The following is a 20,722-nucleotide window of genomic DNA, read 5'->3' as shown; positions in this document are numbered from 1 at the left end:
GCTCCCTGGAGGATGGACCCAAACTCAGTGAGGACTAAAGTCCCGGCCTTCTTATCGGACTTGGGAAAAGCTACGCTCAGGGGAATAAGGAAATGTCCCCGCTGCGGCACTTACAATGGCACCCGAGGGCTGAGCTGCAAGAACAAAACCTGCGGGACGATTTTTCGCTACGGCGCTCGGAAGCAGCCTGGAGTCGACGCCGTGAAGATCATCACGGGCTCGGATCTGCAGATCTACTCGGTACGGCAGAGAGACCGGGGGCCAGACTACCGGTGCTTTGTGGAGCTGGGAGTTTCAGAGACGACCATCCAGACAGTGGATGGAACCATCATCACGCAGCTCAGCTCCGGACGCTGCTATGTCCCGTCGTGTTTGAAGGCAGCCACTCAAGGCGTGGTGGAAAACCAGTGCCAGCACATCAAGCTGGCTGTGAACTGTCAGACCGAGGCCACCCCTTTGACCTTGAAAAGCTCCATCTTAAACTCCATGCAGGCCTCCCCCGAAACTAAGCAAACCATCTGGCAGCTGGCAACGGAGCCCACCGGCCCCCTGGTTCAAAGGATTACCAAGAATATCCTGGTAGTGAAGTGCAAGGCCAGTCAGAAGCACAGCTTGGGGTATCTCCACGCCTCCTTTGCTCAGAAGATGAGCAATAAGAATGTGCCAGAGCACAGGTTTCTCTGCTCGTGCCAGACTCTGAAACCCAGCAAGGCCAGCTCTGCCAAGGAAGAGGCTGCCCAGAGATGCATTCACTTCTTCGCCTGCATCTCTGCCTTTGCCAGCGACGAGACCCTGGCGCAGGAGTTCTCGGACTTCCTCAGTTACGATTCCAGCGGTAAGCGGGGCTAGGGCAGGGGTGGGCCTGCGGGGAGGTTTAGAATGACGAAGCGAGTGAAAGAAGATGGCGGGGCGGGTGGGGGAAATGAGAGAGCGCAGGGTTTGGTGAGCAGTATTCCAACTGATGGGGAGTGTCTGCATGGGGATGGATTGCCTGAACGCTGCTGTCCGTTCCCCCATCTGACGACTGCTAAACCATGCCGGCCGCAGAGCATTTCTATCTCCGGCTCAGAAAACAAATGTGGCCTGCAGCAGATCAGAACCACAGGGGGCTATCGCCCCCTTCCCAGGCTTGATTACCCACCTCATCCCCATGTACATAACTTACTTTAGAAGAGGAAGCAGAAACCTTACGTGGATGGTCTGGGTGGGAGTACTGAGTCAGAGGCAGTAGCACAGTGGATCATTGCTGGCTGGCTTCCTTCCTGTTGGGCTGTCTTATGTGGAAGAAAATCAAGAACCCAGGAGTGGGAGGCAGATGAGTGTTTCTTTTGGGGTAGCTAAACTGGGAGGGAGCATCTCTCCATTCAGGGGTTAGGGGTACACAAGTCTAATGGGCTTTAAAGGGGGTTTTTGGGTAGGGAGGTGTATTTGGGCCTGTAAGTGGTGTACGTTAAGAGATGATTGTCTAATCAACCTGCTTAAATACGGCACTGTGCTGTTTTGGCTTTGAAAGAATCTATTCTCACGGCCTCTGAAAGCTCCTTACTCACCTGGGTTAGAGTGGATAAGTTCTTTATTTTGCAGGGAAGGATGCCTGGTTTGGGAGAAGTTAAAAAGTTTAACTAGGATAGGAATATAGACCTCCATCGGGCCTGGATGAATGACAGTTTTAACCTGAGTTTGGATGTTAGCACGAGTGACAAGCCCAAACTATGTGGCCAGAAGAAGAGAGGATGAGAAAGAAGGATTGTTTGTGTTTAATCGGTACTGACCCTGGAAATACCAGGGTTATCTTCTTTACGGGTTGGGTTGAGGTAACACGCTTAATTGGACAGAAAACCTTGATGAGGTTCATCAGGTCTTCAGTGGAGGGGAAAGGACAAAATTCCACCCTAAGCTGCCTCTTCTGGGTTTAGCTAAGGTCCAGTAACCAGCAATAATGTCATTTATTATAGTGTATAAAAGGCAAGGTTTTAGGGGTTTCTTTGTCAGAGCTGTTCCTTCCCCTTCTGGAGTCATGCCGTGACATGAATGTATCTCCCAAGGTATACTGTTGTGAGTATTTGGCCAGTGCTTCTAACTATATTGTCACTAGGACATAGTGTAAAAGTGGGTATATGTTTGTATTTGTATTTTGGAGGTAATCTACATCAAGTGGCCTTTGGACTAATAAGAGAACACTTGTGTGGAAGCTGAGTAAACTAATTATTTCCAACATCTAGCTAATCCAAATTGGCTACGTGAACATTAAGGGCTTGATTTTGCTCGGTATTTAGGGACCTAAAGATAGATCATGGGAGTTAGGCACCGAGGTGCTCTTGAAAATTCCAGTTGGCATCTAGCATAAATACCCTTACTAAATTTAGGTTCCTAAATACCTTTCAAAATGTTGGCCCTACGGGACTAATTCTGATTTATGCCAGTGTAATTAAGATCAGGAACAAAACTACGCATTGGTGCTACACCAGTGTAAATTATTATCTGTATTGGGGAGCAGGGGAGAACCCCCGTCACGGATCAAGGTCGCATTGTGCTAGGTGGTGTGAAATTGGTGTATGATCGGAACCAGGCTCTAACTGGCCAAACTATATTAACATGCATTAACACTGCTGCTGACTTGCTGTGTGACCCTAGGTAAGTCTCTTAACCCATCAGTGCCTCACTTTCCCCATCTATAAAATAGAACTGATCATACCTAGTAACTTTGGGGGCTTAAGTGATTAGTGAAGTGCTTTGAGATCTTTGGGTGAGAAGTGCTAAAGAAGTGCAAGGTATTATGGTTATTGTTCAGCCATTACCATGTCCATTTTCACCACCATTTTGCCAACATGTACATACTGGGCCTGGTTAATCTCTCATGTAACTCTGTTTAACCTGGTGGGGCTACCCCATGAGAGGAATTGTCCTACTGAGTTCATTACCTCTTAAATTACAAAGCAATCCCGTCAGCCGTATTTTGGAAATCAGCTAAACCTGATGCAAGCAGGTACAGTTCCTATTGAAGTCAGAGTTGTATCTGTTTGCACTGGGAATGAATGAATCTTGCTTTGAATACAGTAGCTGTTGTGCTGGCCATACAGAGATGTGTTGTGGTTTGATATTAGTTAGGATCACTAATATGGAAGCAAAAGCTGCCGCACACAGAAGGAATGGAGACCCAAGCTTACACTGACATCTTACCTAGGGTTACCTAGGGAGGTGGTGGAATCTCCTTCCTTAGAGGTTTTTAAGGTCAGGCTTGACAAAGCCCTGGCTGGGATGATTTAGTTGGGGATTGGTCCTGCTTTGAGCAAGGGGTTGGACTAGGTGACCTCCTGAGGTCCCTTCCAACCCTGATATTCTATGGTTCTATGATTCTTATCCATGTCTGTATTCCTTTTGATTTGCCCCTCCACCGTCACCCACCGCCATCTCTAATATCCTAGCATTTCCTTAGTAGCAAGTGTTATTGTTAAAATGGCAAAATGCTTTTAGTTATGACTCCTTCCCCTCCATCCCTCACCCTATTTTCACTTTTAACTTGTCAAACTATTCTCTTTTGGGGATGACCAAAGTTGTTTGTTTGTTTGTTTTAATTCTAACAGTCATGTACACATGGGAAGGAAGCTCTTTTCTCACTCTAAAAGCTGCTACATATTTTTTTCACACCTGTAACTCAAGGTAGCTGGACTCTGGATATGTGGCTTATTGACAGTCCGAGATCCTTACTTGTGTGGTGAGTAAGGATTTGCAGAAACAGGCCCCTTATTAACGTGGAGAGGGAGAAATGGTTAGAAATTATCAAAGCTGTGAATGTTTGAAAATGCAGACTAAGTTTATGTAGTAAGAGGAGGCCCTGAGAGATAAACCTTGGTATCAGAGGCCTGGTATGAGGCCTAAGGCCTGAACTAAAGTAATGGTCAAGACTTTGCTAACATAAAGCAAAGTTAAGCTATGAGCCAGAGGCAGGCCCTGCTCACAGAAGCTGGCAAGGAAAGGGCTGATGCTGCAAAAAGATACATACCTAAAAGGTACTGAACACTAGATATTAGAACACTCCTATACTGGAACATTCCACAAATAACATGGAACAGGCCGACCCATCCCAATGACAGGGGCAAAAGGGTAAAATGATGGATAGATCGAACCAACATGTACAAGGTGAGAGGCGGCACCTTACTACGTAGAAGGGTTGTACCTTGCTGTGTAGAGGGGTTGCACCTCAATACGTCAGGAGTGATGTGTAACTTGTTTGTACCTGTGTATAAAAATGTATCCCTGGGGTGGTGTCTTTGTCCGGCCACGGGGGCAGTGGAAAGTCCCGCCACTGAGCCGGGTCCTTGCCAAGAGGCACTTTCTCGTAGTATGCCCTGAGTTAGGCTCAGAAACCTACAGGGAACTGCAATTGTGTCCGAGATCGCAATAAACCTAGTCGAAGGGACTTTGCACCTTACTGGACTCTGTGGTTATTGGGGGTTCTCGTCGGGTTTGCTGTGTCAGCTATCTGCACAGAGCTGGGGCAGCATACAGAGGGAATAGACGCACGCAGCCGAGTGATATCAACATAGGAGCAACCAGAGCACCACACCGGTAGCATCTGACAACACGTCGGGGTCACCAGTGTTGTCAGATGCTACCGGTGTGGTGCTCTGGTTGCTCCTATGTTGATATCACTCGGCTGCGTGCGTCTATTCCCTCTGTATGCTGCCCCAGCTCTGCGCAGATAGATGACACAGCAAACCCGACGAGAACCCCCAATAACCACAGAGTCCAGTAAGGTGCAAAGTCCCTTCGACTAGGTTTATTGCGATCTCGGACACAATTGCAGTTCCCTGTAGGTTTCTGAGCCTAACTCAGGGCATACTACGAGAAAGTGCCTCTTGGCAAGGACCCGGCTCAGTGGCGGGACTTTCCACTGCCCCCGTGGCCGGACAAAGACACCACCCCAGGGATACATTTTTATACACAGGTACAAACAAGTTACACATCACTCCTGACGTATTGAGGTGCAACCCCTCTACACAGCAAGGTACAACCCTTCTACGTAGTAAGGTGCCGCCTCTCACCTTGTACATGTTGGTTCGATCTATCCATCATTTTACCCTTTTGCCCCTGTCATTGGGATGGGTCGGCCTGTTCCATGTTATTTGTGGAATGTTCCAGTATAGGAGTGTTCTAATATCTAGTGTTCAGTACCTTTTAGGTATGTATCTTTTTGCAGCATCAGCCCTTTCCTTGCCAGCTTCTGTGAGCAGGGCCTGCCTCTGGCTCACAGCTTAACTTTGCTTTATGTTAGCAAAGTCTTGACCATTACTTTAGTTCAGGCCTTAGGCCTCATACCAGGCCTCTGATACCAAGGTTTATCTCTCAGGGCCTCCTCTTACTACATTCCCCCACTTTTTGTCTTTTTAAGGGGAGGATGTTTACCCATCGTCCCGGAAAAGCATAATGCATGGACTAAAGGTAACCCAGTGGGCTAAACACTGCTATGTGGTTATCTTATTTTACCATCCATACACCCATGCCCCATCTGTCTTTTTAGTCTGCACATTCCCGCATACGACTGATAGGCAGATTTTATTATCCAATTATTTTTAGTCCCTTATAGTGGGCCTGGGAATGTTAGGCCCGGGACCATGACTGAGGAATGTAGTATTATGATTGAGCCTTAGAGGCGCTCCCAAATAATTAATATATATGAATCATATGGATACGGCATATATATTTGTAGTGTGTATGGGCATATATGTATAGTATGTATGTGTACATATGACACCACCTTATATCCAAGCATAACCATGTTTTTCCAGTCTGGTGTTGTACTCTGGTCCTTTTACTTTGGTAACACAGATAGAAACACACTTCTATTAGGGTAATTCCAGTTATCACCTGTCTCATCATTAGTAGTAGGCTGAGTGTTTTGAAATACTGGATAGGGATTGTGATGGTGTGTCCCACAGTGCTATGTATATGAGAAGAAAAACAGACATTTGGAGTAGTGACACTACCACTGAGGCCTTTATATATAAATATATTGTAATTAGTTACTACACAGTACTGTCCATTCATGTTATAGGTTACCCTTATGGCTGGTTGTCACCCTCTGGTAAGCTTTACTGCGCAGGAAATAGAAGTGGCTAGCTTCTCTGTTCCATTGGTTACACGGCTCTGCGATACACCAGGAGTTGACATAGATCCAGTTGTTTCTTATGGATGCTGTCTTCCAGATAACCTACTGAATGGACAGTAACCAATTTATCAAATAGTGCTGTGTCAGGATGTAGTAGTATTGGTACCCAGACACTGAACAAGATTGTTTTGAATAACGTGTGCCTTAGTTAGGATGCAGTGTCACTAACCCAAATTATGACTGGTACTAACAGGCAATGTGTTTACCCAATTTGTAGTTACTATGTAACTTTTTGTTTGTTTACCACTTTTTTTCCTTGCCTTCAGGTTGTTTGCTGCCATTTGTTTGTTGATTTTTACCTGTGTACTGGTTAAACAGTTTAACAAGGTTATGCACATTGTAAATGTTGTACAACAATATTACAATACAGCAATAAGACAACAGTACAACAATAATACAGTAGTACAGCAATAATACAGTTTTTTTTTTTTTTACATAGTAACCAAGTTGAAATTAAATGATGGCTTATTCTGGTCCAGCTAGTGTTTTTTTTTTTTTTTTTTTAGCTGATTGTTAACTTAATTGTCCATATATGGTAGATAGAGGTGTATTTAACCAGTCTCTTATTTATAAAGCACTTTATTTTTCTGTTCTTGATGCTTGGGGGTTTCTTCACTGTATACTGATATCATCTGGTGTCTTCAGGGTGTGATATTTTCTGGTATCTTTGGTCTGTGGGATGCAACTTAAACAGCTAGTTAGTTAACATAATGAAGGATTTTTGTTTTTGTTTTTTGTTTTTGTTTTCAGTAACCGAAACTTAATACACAGTTTAACTTAGTTTGTTTACAATGTAATAAGAACAATGTAATAGGGACCAAGCCTTTTATAACACAAGCTATACTTTTGCAATTGTTGTATAGACATTCATTTTCATTTGAAGTGCATTACTAATATTTTTATACGAAATGTAATGCTTAACGGCTAAAATAAATGCTCACAATCTTCCATGAGAAGGTGTATTGCTTTTCCTTGCTGAACAATTTGTTTCAGCAAAGGAGTTAACAGAATTTTTACCAAGCTTTTTAGAGTTAATTTGCTTGTGATACCAATTTCACTCTTGTTAACTGTTTAGAAGCACAACTTTAACAACCACTGCTTCCCATTAACATAACATAACATAAAAGAAAAGCATAAAAAATTAAACCAACTATAAAATTAAACCAAAATAAATTTTAAATACAGGTACATGCAAATACTTTGAAGGTATTTGAGGGTATAGTTTCATGATGCTTTGTTATGTTTGGGAGCCAAAGGTGGAAACCTGTTCAAATTGTTTGGTTAGCTTTATGCATAAATTGTTGTTTTAAAACATTTTGGTTATGATATTCTTATAACTATATTTAAAAGTGCAAACAAGTTTATAAAAAGCCCAAACAAGAATTTAACATTTTGTTAATATTACTTTTACCTTAATGTTGAGGTTTCCCCTTATGTTTTTTCTTTGAATAACAAATAAAAATAAAAATAAAAATCTTAAAAAGCAAAACAGAACTGTGATTGATAAGAGAATATTTTTCTGTTTGCAATTGAATTATTTGTTGAGGCAGAAATATATGTACATATATTTGTAACTGAAACCTTTTTGAACTTTGCACAAAAAATTGGTGCTAATAATACTATGATTATACCCCAACCATGATCTTAAAATAGTGTGGTACCACATATACATAAATTTTTAAAAGGGTATAAAATTGACTTTTGTTGCAACAAAATAAAAATAATAAAAAACAGTCACGTGACCCACACAACATACAACACAAGACAACACACATGACAAACTTACAATTAAAAACAAATGGCGCCAGAATTCTATTCATAACTATACAAAATAAGGCAAACAAAAAAAAATAAAAAAAAATAAAAAGGGTTAAACATTTGAATAAACAAATTATTACCTTATTTAAAACTTATTACATAAATTGTTAAAAATATATTAATATTTGCCAAATGTATTGTATTAATTTGGTAACAAGGAATTTTGCATTACTTTATATTTAACATTATTTTAAAACTCTGCTATATGGAAATAAAAAAAGCCCATGTTTCAAATATTAGTGAGTGGTTAGGATTAGAAGCAGAGTGTACATTTCTGTTGCTTGGCAACCATATCTTCAAGAAAGTTAGGAATAATTCCAACTGTTGCATTCCTGAAGGGTTAAAATACTTAATTTACTGGATTTATTTAAAGTAAAGTTTTTACCTTGTTTTCTTTTTGTTTCTTGTTTTATTCTGTTTTCAATTGCTGTATCTTTTGGAGGTTTCTGTAAAAACTATAACTTTTAACTTTTTAAAACAAAGAGAGAGAGCAGAATTGAGGAGAGGCGGGGGAAAGAGGGGGGTGAAGAGCAACCTAGGAAGGTAGCGAGACCTGAGCCAAGAGAGATTAACTCTATCAAGATATTTGAAAGTACAGGCAGCAGCAGGAAATTTCGCAAACTAAGAAAGCATATAAAGGACAAAACTTAACCGGTATGTAAAAATATTTGAGAAAGAAGGTTCTATTTTCAGATATGAGCACGGAGTGTGGTTCCGTGGGTCAAAGCAGTTGGGAACCTGCACAGTTAGGAACCGCACCCCTAGTTTTTATCCTGGTTTTGAGAGGAGAATGGGGGTAGTTACCTGCTCTTGTAAAACCTGAATTTGTTCCCCCAATGTCTGTTGCTTTTGTGTGCATGCCAAATGGATGGCGGGAGTGCCCTTTTTTGCTGCAGTTAACTGGTTTTGGGCAACTCCATGTGTTAATGCATCAATTCTAGGTGTTAACCCACTTAATTTTGGTTTTTTACTTTGAAATTCTTTTTTATTCACTCCCCTGCGATCAAGTCGCAGCTCCTGTCTCCTAATGTGCTCTGTGAACTGTTCCATATTTTCCTTCATCTGATTTACCAATTCTGTGAAAGTATTGTTTGCTACTCTTTCCTTCTGTGCACTTACTTGTCCCGTTCTGACAGGCACCAGTCTAGGTCTCAGTTTAAGTTTAACTGGAACCTGGCTTTTATCATAAGGTGGCGGTTGCGGTTGCGGTGCGGTAGCCCCTGCCCATGGGTCATGACAGGATGTTTTAACAGAGTCATTCCACGTGTCCCCATTGCAGCATTCATCCCAACTGTCCCATGTTCCATCTCTTAACTTGGCAAGAGCCACCTGTTTCCATTTCTGTCCCCATTCCTCAGGCACTGTAAAAGCACTTGAAGAACACTGAACCCCAGGGGACAGTGCTTTTTGTTTCTGCAGGTTTTCTACAGCTGTTTCCAATTTTTTATTTTCCTGCTTCACTTGCTCGAGCAAGTGAAGCATATCATGAGTTTGGACCGCCTGTTGCCCTGCTAACAGAGCTTGGGCTTTCCAGTGCTCAACTGCCCAGGTCACCTCTTCTGCCTCTCCTGTTTTTTCTGTAACTTGTCTGGCCAGCATTCCAGCATGCTGTCTGAGCCATCTCACTGCCAGAGACATAAGTTGCAGAATTCTTGCTTTTTTACTCTTATTACTGTTTCTCAGAGCCTCGGTTTCTACCATTGCTCTACATAAGCCAGTCCATGTTTCCCCACTCTCTTTTTTTAAATGCATATGGACCCCCCTTACTGGCAATCCAGTGGGTCCAACAGTTATCAAACTCCGTGGGGATCATAAGGGAGGGGATTAGGGGGTTCCCTAGCTCGAGGTTTACTGCCATGTTAGATAGCGATTCTTACCACGGCAGTTTCGCTTACTCACCAGATCAGCGGTCGGGGTCACCAGTGTTGTCAGATGCTACCGGTGTGGTGCTCTGGTTGCTCCTATGTTGATATCACTCGGCTGCGTGCGTCTATTCCCTCTGTATGCTGCCCCAGCTCTGCGCAGATAGATGACACAGCAAACCCGACGAGAACCCCCAATAACCACAGAGTCCAGTAAGGTGCAAAGTCACTTCGACTAGGTTTATTGCGATCTCGGACACAATTGCAGTTCCCTGTAGGTTTCTGAGCCTAACTCAGGGCATACTACGAGAAAGTGCCTCTTGGCAAGGACCCGGCTCAGTGGCGGGACTTTCCACTGCCCCCGTGGCCGGACAAAGACACCACCCCAGGAATACATTTTTATACACAGGTACAAACAAGTTACACATCACTCCTGACGTATTGAGGTGCAACCCCTCTACACAGCAAGGTACAACCCTTCTACGTAGTAAGGTGCCGCCTCTCACCTTGTACATGTTGGTTCGATTTATCCATCATTTTACCCTTTTGCCCCTGTCATTGGGATGGGTCGGCCTGTTCCATGTTATTTGTGGAATGTTCCAGTATAGGAGTGTTCTAATATCTAGTGTTCAGTACCTTTTAGGTATGTATCTTTTTGCAGCATCAGCCCTTTCCTTGCCAGCTTCTGTGAGCAGGGCCTGCCTCTGGCTCACAGCTTAACTTTGCTTTATGTTAGCAAAGTCTTGACCATTACTTTAGTTCAGGCCTTAGGCCTCATACCAGGCCTCTGATACCAAGGTTTATCTCTCAGGGCCTCCTCTTACTACAGTTTAGATCTTGCACTTTCAGATAAGGAACCTCACACGTGGGTAGCCCCACTGAGTTTAGTTGGATTGCACATCTGTCAATTTAAGCATGCACATACATGTTTGCAGGATGGGGGCCGGGATGTTGCATTAACCTAGCGCTTAATTATAATCGATTAGTTATAAAGACTCAAGGGTTGTTTTTTCCAGGTCTCAAAGGGATCAGAGTGCCCCAGTTAGTTTGCCATCCTGAATCCACCGTGCAGGCTGGCGAGCCCACTGCTTCCAAGCCAAAAAAGAGGAAAAAAGATGAAGCATCTGGTAAGGGACCATTTCAGTTCTTTAATAGGGGTTTCAGTGGATGTCTGTAGATTGGACCAGGTCATTGCTGATTTGGAGGAACATTTGAATCTTCTAACCGGCCTGTGATTTTTTAATGGGATTCAATGAAACTAGATGTTTCCTCTATCTTGTCTCTGAGTGCACTTGGAGTGCTGGTTGTTAGAGGTGGAAAGCACCTTGTCGATTCCATCCCTGTGCAAGGATGGACCCCTGGGGATCTCAGTTGTTAAACTTGACGATCAGAAGCTACTATTCTAGCTCTGCACGCTACAAAGAGTGTGTCGCTAAAGCTTGGAAGCTAAAGCTTTTTTAAATTGAACCTAAGGTACACAAGGAAATAGTCCACTCCTGGCTCAAGATCCAGCCAACTGCAATCTGAAGAAAAGTGGACTGAAAAAGCCGGCTGTTGCGTCTTCACTAAAAAGGCAAGGTAAGTTTCATTTCTGCGGTCTCTTTTGCTCAGCCATAAGAGCAGCAGAAATACAAAAATACCTAGTGAGTGGGGAAAAAAATGCTGCAAACCACGGGCCAGATCCTTAACTGTGGTGAATTAGCATAGCTCTATAGAAGTCAATGGAGCCGTGCATATTTACACCAGCTGGTGATTTGGCTCAAAGTTGTTATAACCCATGTGAAAGAAACATTATGGGCCCGATTCTCCTCTCGCCTACGCTGGTGTAACTCCATTGGAATAACTCCAGCTTTGCAATGGAGTGTGAGATGAAAATCAGACCCTATATTCCTAAGCTCTCTTATTGCAACTGATGGTTCCGTGCTGCTCTTCTGTAATTCCTCCTGCATATTGGCAAAACTATACACCTGAATAACAGTGTCTGTCTGAAAGATGGTGCTGACTCTCTCTTGTGTAGCTGCTTGGGTTTGTGCCTTCTCATACCGAGTTTTAAAAAAAAACGTGTCTGTAGCAGGGATAGTGTTGTGTTTATATAAAATAAAAAATTGTTGAAGATGAAACTGAACAGTTTGGCCAAATGGGAATAGAAAACTGACTGGAGTTTTTATTTTGGCCTTTGTCACTGTCTGTGTCGTCTCCCAGCTGCATGTCTGTGTGAGATGATTCTTTGCCAGAATCAGTGAACAGATGCATTTTACAACCACGTGGTGGCAAATATTTGTGCAAAAAGACAAACCAGGTTCTGTCTCCTGATCTTCTAAAGTCTGGGGGCCTGATTCTCCTCTCTTTTACTCTTGAGTTACTGCATCAAAGCCAGAAGAGTTACACCAGTGTATTCTATGTAAGGGCGAGCCAACACTATCGTTCTGGCTGGGGACACACCAAGCGCAAACGGCACTAACTCAAATAACTCCTGGCTTTCTTTTGGCTATTTATACATGTATATTTTAGAACTGTTTATTTACCTCTCATTTTAGGATCGCTTATTTCTCTCTATATTTAGGATTATTTCTGTTTACTATGATAGATACTTAGGGACTTAAGGCTCAATCCAATTCCCATGGAAACCTGTGAGACCCTTTCCATTGACATTAATGGTGTTTGGATCAGGGTCTTATAAAATAAACATTTTCTTTTCCTATTTATTCATTTTCCTTATTCACCTGAAATTCATGATTGCCAGTGGTTTGTTAGATTTTTCTTAGCACTCTAGCTCTTTCCTAGAAAAAGTAATGAGAGAAAAGACCAAACAAATCAGTTTTCCCTTTCTCTGCTTAAAACCAGTTACTGCAATCTCTGACTCCCTCTTGTATCTCATCAACTCTCAGCTGAAAATATCTTTGTTCCTTGTTTGTGCATCTTACTTTTTCTTATTTGGCTGTACATGCCAACTGTCGGGCCCCAATGACTTGTAATAGTAGAGCTGAGTGAATAATGGCTTTTTAGGTTGGGGGCTGCCCCAAAAAATCTGAAAAAGAAATCTGGTTCGATTGGAGCCAAAGTGAATTTTTTCATCAAATTGACCCAAAATGTCTTGAGTTCTTTGTTTCATTTTGGGCATTTTCCACCTTTTTTTTAAAGTTTGTTTGTTTTTTAAAGCCGACAACATTTTGATTTTAAATTCGGTCTTGAAATGACCCTGTTGAAACAGAATGTTTCCGAATTTTCTTCCCCAGCCGAAGCTATTCATCATATTCAACCCAAATTCAGAAATAGTTTTGGATCCTCCAAAAAAATAATTTCAGCAGAAAAACAATTAGTCAAAAAACATTCACTCAACTGTAATTATAACCCCCTGAAAATGGGATGCATACTGGATACAATGTCTTCTTCATCATAGCAGAAATGTTGCTGTTCATTGCTCTCACATACTCTGCACCCTATATTTCTGCTTTGCATTTAGTGAAGGGCATCAAGTTCTGGAAACTGTCTGATAAATGTAATGCTGAATATACTTTGGTATATATGTATGCACACAGAAAGCTTCTGGTGTGAATCCAGCATGTATGTGGCCTTTCATTGCTTATTGTTTCCTTTGGGAACCGCATTGGGGAAGTGAAGAATGCTCATCCTCTCTGTTTAAAGAGAGCAATTGTATTTAATGAAGGGTTTCCTTTTCTTTTAGCCTGTAATCAGCTGCTGGATGAGTCACAGGTGACCTTGTCCTTCCAAGAATGGCTGGCCAGTGTCACCGAACGCATCCATCAAACCATGCATTACCAATTTGATGGTAAGTGTTGTCTGGGAGCCACCTCGTGAGAGCCTAGAACCTTGTCTTCTTGCTGCTTCATTCTTAAAGCAGCAACAATAGTTAAGCAGCGTAAGTTGTGATCAGCTTTAAATATCTGCTGGGTCAAAGGGAGAAAAGCATGTGGCTGGGGTGGGGCAAGCATTTCATTGATGTGGGTGTTTTCTTCAGTCTTGATTTTCTCTGTAGTGGTTCTCAAACTTTCCAGACAACTGTACCCCTTTCGGGAGTCTGATTTGTTTTGCGTACCACAAGTTCCACCTCACTTTAAAACGACTTGCCTACAAAATCAGACGCAAAAATACAAAAGTGTCACCGCCACACTAGTACTGAAACATTGCTGACTTTCTCCTTTTTCCCATATAACTACAAATCAGCTGGAGTATAAATATTGTACTTACATGTCAGTGTGATACTTGAGCCTGTGTTTCACTTGGGAGCCTTGTCTGAAGCCGGAGCCTTGTGTGGCAGGGCTGAAGCCCGAGCCCCCCCCCCCGCTGCCCGGGGCTGAAGCATGTAATGTAGCTTCACAGGGGTCCCTGTGGCACGAGGCCCTGAGCAATTGCCCTGCTTGCCACCCCCTAACACTGGCCCTGCACTTGCGATTCCCCTAAACCCATCCTGTGACACCCCCACTCCTGGGAGTCACAATCCCCCACTGATCTAGATGAGTTGAGTACCCCCTAGAAAACCTCTGTATACCCCTAGTTGAGAACCACTGCTGTAAACATCAAACATGGTCTGAATTGTTGCATGAGGCTTTGTTAGGGTGACCAGATGTCCTGATTTTATAGGGAGAGTCCTGATTTTTGGGTCTTTTTCTTATATAGGCTCCTATTACCCCCACCCCCGTCCTGATTTTTCACACTTGCTGTCTGGTCACCCTAGGCTTTGTGCTGGCCTTCTGCACTGGGATGAGTTTTGTCCTTAAGGCTAGATTGTGTCTTTAGGCGAAGGGGTGGTGCATTAGCTGCAGGATGCATTGTGCCGTGGAGACATCTCAGATACACAGCTCCTCCCCTGTTCTCCTCTTGTTCGGGGAGGTGTGTCTGGAATAAAGAACGCTGCTGCAGTCCTTACAAGGGTGCATTTAGCTGTTCCTCTGACACCTGGCGGCGCGATTGGGGCGGGTGAAGCTGGGCCGAAGCTCCATCCAATCCTAGCTCTTCTCTGTCCTCTCCCCACCCGTGGGCTCACAGGGATATGCTCTGCACCTAACTTGGACCCAAAATCTGGGCAGGCCTTATTGGCTGTGCAGGGCAGCAGGGTGCTCCGCTGAGGAAGCACTAGGGACAATCTAACCATTCATGATTTGGGATCTTAAACATTATGATCTTTGGCAACCAAAGATTTTCCAGTACTGAGGAAATTCAAGTGTGGGGAACGCCAACCTTATCGCTGATTTTCTTCCTGAAAAGCCTGGGTGGGGTTGGGTGAAAGATATGCCTCGGCACAGTTTTTATGAGCCAGTCCAGTGGCTGAATAACTTCTTCCGGCCAGCAGGAGTTCTAGGTTTTTAAAAACAAAAATCCTTTACTGGCACATCATTTGTAGTCTGTACATCTCCATTGTTGCCAATGCACCCTGGGTAGTCAGGGTCTGCTGCAGCAAATGTTAATGAGAACTAGATCACTTCAGTATAGTACATGTCATTCGGATAGGCCTCAAAGTCCTTTACAAACCTTTGCTTGTTCACACTTGGTACATGGGTTCATAAATGGTGTTAGAAGCATGCTACAGATATGGGAGGAAGGTGCTATGGACGGATATAAAAGCCCGTCGGTAGAAGGTTATTGTAGTTGGTTATAAGCAACTTTTTGGACTCTACGGCTATTGATTAACTGTTTATTACACCTGTTAATCATTTATGAACTCTTTGTAAAGGGAATCTTATTGTAAAGTGGGACCCATTTACTGATCCTCGGTGTAGACTGAAATCAGTGGATTTATACTAGCTGAAGATCTGCCCTCGCAACCATGAATCATTTCACCTTCTACTGAAAGTGGACGTGGCAGCTTAGTTAACAGCACACAGCAATGCTACACTGCCATTTAGGGCAAGAAGCAAAAAGCTCCGTAGCCCATTGAAATTGCAGGAGCAATTTAGTTAGGCAAAATGTAATTGTCCAAGTAGGAATTTGGCCAGTGCCCCCTAATTCCATGCTGGGACACTGGTTTGATACTGACGCAGAGGGTATGTTCCTTCCTGCAGCACCCAGTGTTAGCTGGGGAGGTCTGCCTTCCAGTTACTGACCGGGCCCTGACCCTGCTTAGCTTGTGAGATCTGACAAGACCTTAAAGGGAAAACAAAACTGATTATCTCTTGTGCTAGTGAAACCAAATCCCTGTAGAAGCACTTAAGAATATTTATTCATATCATGTCCCATACCACCTGTTTCCAGTCAAACTGCTCCTTTTTTTTTTTTCTCCTCTTGGTTTAATGTGCAGGCAAACCAGAGCCACTGGTGTTCCATATACCACAGTCTTTCTTCGATGCCCTGCAGCAGAGGATTTCCATAGGAAGCACAAAGAAACGGCTGCCTAATTCCACTACAGGTACAAGATCTTATGATCTCATAAGCGCAAAGCTTTGGAAATCTAAACACTGGGAAATCTCTGGTGGTTTCCATGCAGAAATCTGTCTAGTTTAGTATTTTTAGGCCCTGTATTGGGAGTGTGAGTATAAAAGCTATGGGTGATGTTGGGGGTACACTGTTGGCCGGGCTGCAATGCACGGTGCTTCCTTCAGGTTACAAAGAAAATGAAAGAGCCAGTGGCTATCTCTGGGGATTGGTGGTGGGATATGGAGCCATCGGATATAGAAAAGCGACGGCCCTACATCTGTAATATGGTCTTCCTGTTTACAGCTTTTGTCCGGAAAGATGCCCTTCCCTTGGGTACCTTCTCCAAATACACCTGGCACATTACCAACATCCTGCAGGTCAAGCAAATATTTGACACTCCTGAGGTAAGGCCTGTTTGTTCTCCTGGTTCCTCACTAAAGACCAAGCAGGGAGCCCAGCTGGTTAGGTCAGCAGGCTGGAGAGGAGACAGGGCAAAGCTGGACACTGCTCCCGCAAACACACGCATTGAGTTCAACGGGGCTACTCACCTGGGTAAAGTCAGATCTATGCAACCAAGTTTTATCAGCATAGCTTTGTCATGTAGCAGCCTGAAACCCCCCTATGTAGACTCAGCTTATACCAGCAAGTGTCTTGTCTCAGGGAGGGAGGTGGCTTAAGTATACCTGGAAAAGAACTGCATCTCCACTAGGGGGCGCTGCTGGTTTAGTTATATTGGCAAAGCCTTTATAGTGCAGACAAGCCCATAGAGTTTGCAGAATTGGGGCCCTCGATTGCTTCACAACAGAGTGATTCTGAGCTGGAAAGTCTGCAATCAGCGGAAAGCATTATTTGGCAGAATTCCTTCGGTGGGAACGTTTGAGCAGGGATCAGGCGAGCATAGTCCAGTCTCAGCTAGAGGGACTAACTGATCACCACAGCTGGGGTCAGGCAGGAATACCTCCTACAGCTTAGAAGCAAGGGCTTTGGTGATGGATTGGGGGGGGGGGGGGTTCTCTCTTCTTTCTTCTGGAGCTCTGGGCAGGGACTGTAAGCTCAGATGGGCTTACCCCCCACTGTCCGCTTTCTGGGTCTGTAGAGGTGGTGGGCAAGCGCGTGTGAAGCTGAGGTTGTACGCCCCCGCTCTGCCTTGTTCCTGAGAGTCTGCAGGCTAAGGCACAGTTCCAAATACAGCTTGGTGGTGGTTGACGGCCACTAAAGCTCTATGCTGATCATCTGTGCCTGGTTTCTGTTGCAAGATGCCCTTGGAAATCACACGCAGCTTCATCCAGAACCGGGATGGGACCTATGAACTGTTTAAGTGCCCGAAGGTTGAAGTGGAGAGCATCGCGGAGACGTACGGGCGCCTGGAGAAGCAGCCGATTCTCCGGCCCTTGGAACTCAAAACCTTCCTCAAAGTTGGTAAGCTTATAACAGAGGGAAGAAGAGTGAAATCAACCCAAGCAGCTCTTACCTCCTGACCGGATCCTACCACTCTTGTTTGAGAAAAGTGAGAATTGTCATCCAGTGGTCTGAGTATAGGGGGGTGAGGGGGAAACAGACGGGACACCTGAGTTCATTTGTGTGTGAGGAGTCCTTAGTTCTGGTCATACTGAGTCAGACCAGTTGTCCATCTAGCCCAGTGGCCGGTGTCAGATGCTTCAGAGGGAGTGAACAGAACGGGGCAATTTCCCAGCTCTACTACTGACTCTGTGGGTGAAATTCACATCCTTGCAGAGGGTCAGAACAAGATCTATGCGCCACTTATTTCAACTAGTGTCCAGGCCTCGTGCTGATAAACTTCACCCTGCCTCAATCTGAGCGAGTGGCCTCACCTCTCTCTGTCCCCAGCGCTAGATGGGGCTAGTGATGCTTTGTCCTCCTTTGTAAATGTGTTGGATGAAATCAAGTGCCAAGTACTGTCAGCTCCACCACGCGTGTCATCTTCTTGTTAAAGACTTCTGAGAAAACCCTTTCGTTGCAAAATGGGGATGGTTTTACATCATGGTAGTACCTAGAGGCCCCACTGTGTTTGGTGCTGTATAATCATGTCCTGAGATAGGCCCCATCCAAAAATCTTACAGACAAGACAACAACTGGAAGCAAGCAAGTGTTATTCTAATGAAGGGGCGGGGCATTGAGTCTCAGGTGACATGATTTAATTCTGTGGCAGAAGTGGCCAGGAATTCTGGTTTGAGCCCGTGTTTCTGGGGTTCATTTTTTAAGCAATCTTCATTACTATGGCACAATTAATGCCACTTGGGCAGCCTGGGTGTGCCCACAGATTGGGTACTGGGACATCTAAAATGACTGGCTATGCCTACAGATACTCAGCCTTAATTTTCAGCGTAACTTTAACCAGCCCTGTCTGTGAGGTCATTTTATTACCTCCGGCTAATACACTGTTAGCGTGATACGGCTGAAATGCTACCTCCTCTTGCTTCTTTTCCCCCAGGCAACACATCACCTGATCAAAAGGAACCGACCCCTTTCACTATTGAGTGGATCCCGGATATTTTACCCCAGTCCAAGATTGGTGAGCTGAGGATTAAGTTTGAATATGGCCATCACAGGAATGGACATACCACTGAATACCAGGAGCAACGCCCTTCACTAGAACAGACCCTGGAGCTGACGCCTCTAACCACCATCACTTTTCCTTGACCTAACACCCAGCCCCTCTCCCCGCTAAGTTTGCACTGCCCTGCTCCGTGGTCTCTCTGCCCGGGGCAGTATTAGCATTGAGCTTGTATGGGGTTCCGTAGTGAACTGCTCTGTAAAGCTGATGTTTTCTGATTTCTAGATAGCCACCGGACCTACACTAGAGGAAAGACACCTCACCTGCTCTATAAATAGCATACTTTGATGCTGCTTCACATGTAGTCTTCACTCAAACTGTCCTGTATTCAGAACACACCTCTGCATTCCCAGTCACCAGGACGCATTCAAACCTTTGGGTTGTAGTTCCTTTCTGTCGCTTCCCCCTGGAAAACAGACTTATCTACAGCTCACAGCTGGGAGAAGACAATATATTACGAAGGGAGCTAGATCCTTGTATTACTACATGAACCATCATGGCATAGTCTGATTTTATGCCATATGTTAAAATATTTTTTTTAAATAAAGCACACTGGAAAACGGTGCTGCTTTTTTATTTCAACCTCTTTTGGCGGGAGGAAGGCAGTTTTAAAAGGAGATAAATCCCCGTAATAGGGTCCCTTTGTCTGTTCTGTCTCTGGACTTACAAAAATGCTGTTAGCCAGTCGGGTGAACTTGGCTACAGACGGGTGAACTTGGCTACAGAAGGGTTCGTAAGACTTGCTTCAGAGAGCAGCAGCCGCACCAAGCAATGCATTGCACGGCCGCTGCTTTTTCTTCTCCTGCCAATTTTAGGCCCTAATCCCAAGGCTGTTGATGGCTGAGTCTTTCCACAGCCTTCAGTGGGCTTTGGATCAGGCCCTTCCTCCAAGCCCTGGTCACGTGTTTCCTGTTCAACAACAGCTCGGATGTGTGCAAAAACACTCAAGCCTGCCGACCAAGAGTGGCAGGATCAAAATCAAACAGGAAGTACTCAATGGCTGTAGGAGGTTTAGGTTCACTTCCCCCTTCTGCTTGATTTGAAACCTCATCTCTTCCCACTCAAATGAATAGCCTCAGTGCTGGGCTAGGAGGCAATCTGATGGGAGAACTGCCTTAATCCTTTCTGTTGAATCTGTTCCACTTTCACTACATATTAACTGGGTCAACATACCCTACTGAAGCCCCCTATGGTGTGGGGATTAGGGTGCTAGCTAGCATATGGGAGACCCTTGTTCAAATCCCCACTGTGCCTGCTCAGAAGGTCTCTAGCTAATGAAGTAAAGCCCTTGTCCCTGGACAAGGGCCATTTTACAGGGCCTTTTGTTCCTTTTAATTAAAGATTAATTGCAGCTGGCTGCAAAACCCCCCACTCGCTCTTTGTCCACCATGATGAGGATACACACCCAGGCTATGGCAGACCCCAGAGCACTCCCCTGCTCTTTTGAGGGGTGTGAACTGGGGGCTCCCACCTCCTGGGGAGAGTCACAGGGGTGTGATCCCTGTCCAAATCCCCTCCCCTATCCCAAGAAGACAATGGCCTCCTGAGAAAGAGAGGGGGGTTTAGACAAGGATGGCCCATCTCAAAGGACAGTCACCAAGGAGGCAGGAAATCCCTATGCAAACCCCTGCTGAACAGGCAGCTGGGGGATTTGAACCAGGATCTCCTACAACCCAGGTGAGTATCCTAACCACTGCACTAGAGAGTGGGGTTTGTGTTGGCCCAAATCATATTTAATTAATGTGAAACAGCTTCCACAGGCAAGAGGGAGGTCACCTACACCCCCCCCCCCCAAATCAGTCTAACAAAAAGATGAGGGGTTCAAATATGCCCTGGTGTTTGTATACCACCTCTCCCACACCCTAGCCACTGGACTGCAGGGAAAGCTGCAGGTAGTTGCTGGCCCAACTAACATTTAATTAAAGT

At 44.4% G+C, this 20,722-nt stretch overlaps 1 protein-coding gene across 1 annotated transcript; it reads left to right on the top strand.

Annotated features, from left to right (window-relative positions):
• On the top strand, positions 1-18,944 carry C2H2orf42 (chromosome 2 C2orf42 homolog). Its single transcript, XM_065399824.1, has 8 exons — positions 1-835; positions 10,866-10,976; positions 11,323-11,427; positions 13,535-13,639; positions 16,106-16,213; positions 16,525-16,625; positions 17,478-17,640; positions 18,674-18,944. The coding sequence occupies exons 1-8, from the start codon at positions 13-15 to the stop codon at positions 18,880-18,882; spliced, it is 1,725 nt and encodes a 574-aa protein (XP_065255896.1). The 5' UTR covers positions 1-12; the 3' UTR covers positions 18,883-18,944.
• Positions 18,945-20,722: the final 1,778 nt, after the last annotated feature.

This window comes from Emys orbicularis, chromosome 2, assembly GCF_028017835.1.
Source record: "Emys orbicularis isolate rEmyOrb1 chromosome 2, rEmyOrb1.hap1, whole genome shotgun sequence".
NCBI classification, from domain to species: Eukaryota; Metazoa; Chordata; order Testudines; family Emydidae; genus Emys; species Emys orbicularis.
The sequence above is the reverse complement of the archived record's forward strand: the minus strand, read 5'-3'. Positions and strand labels throughout refer to the sequence as shown.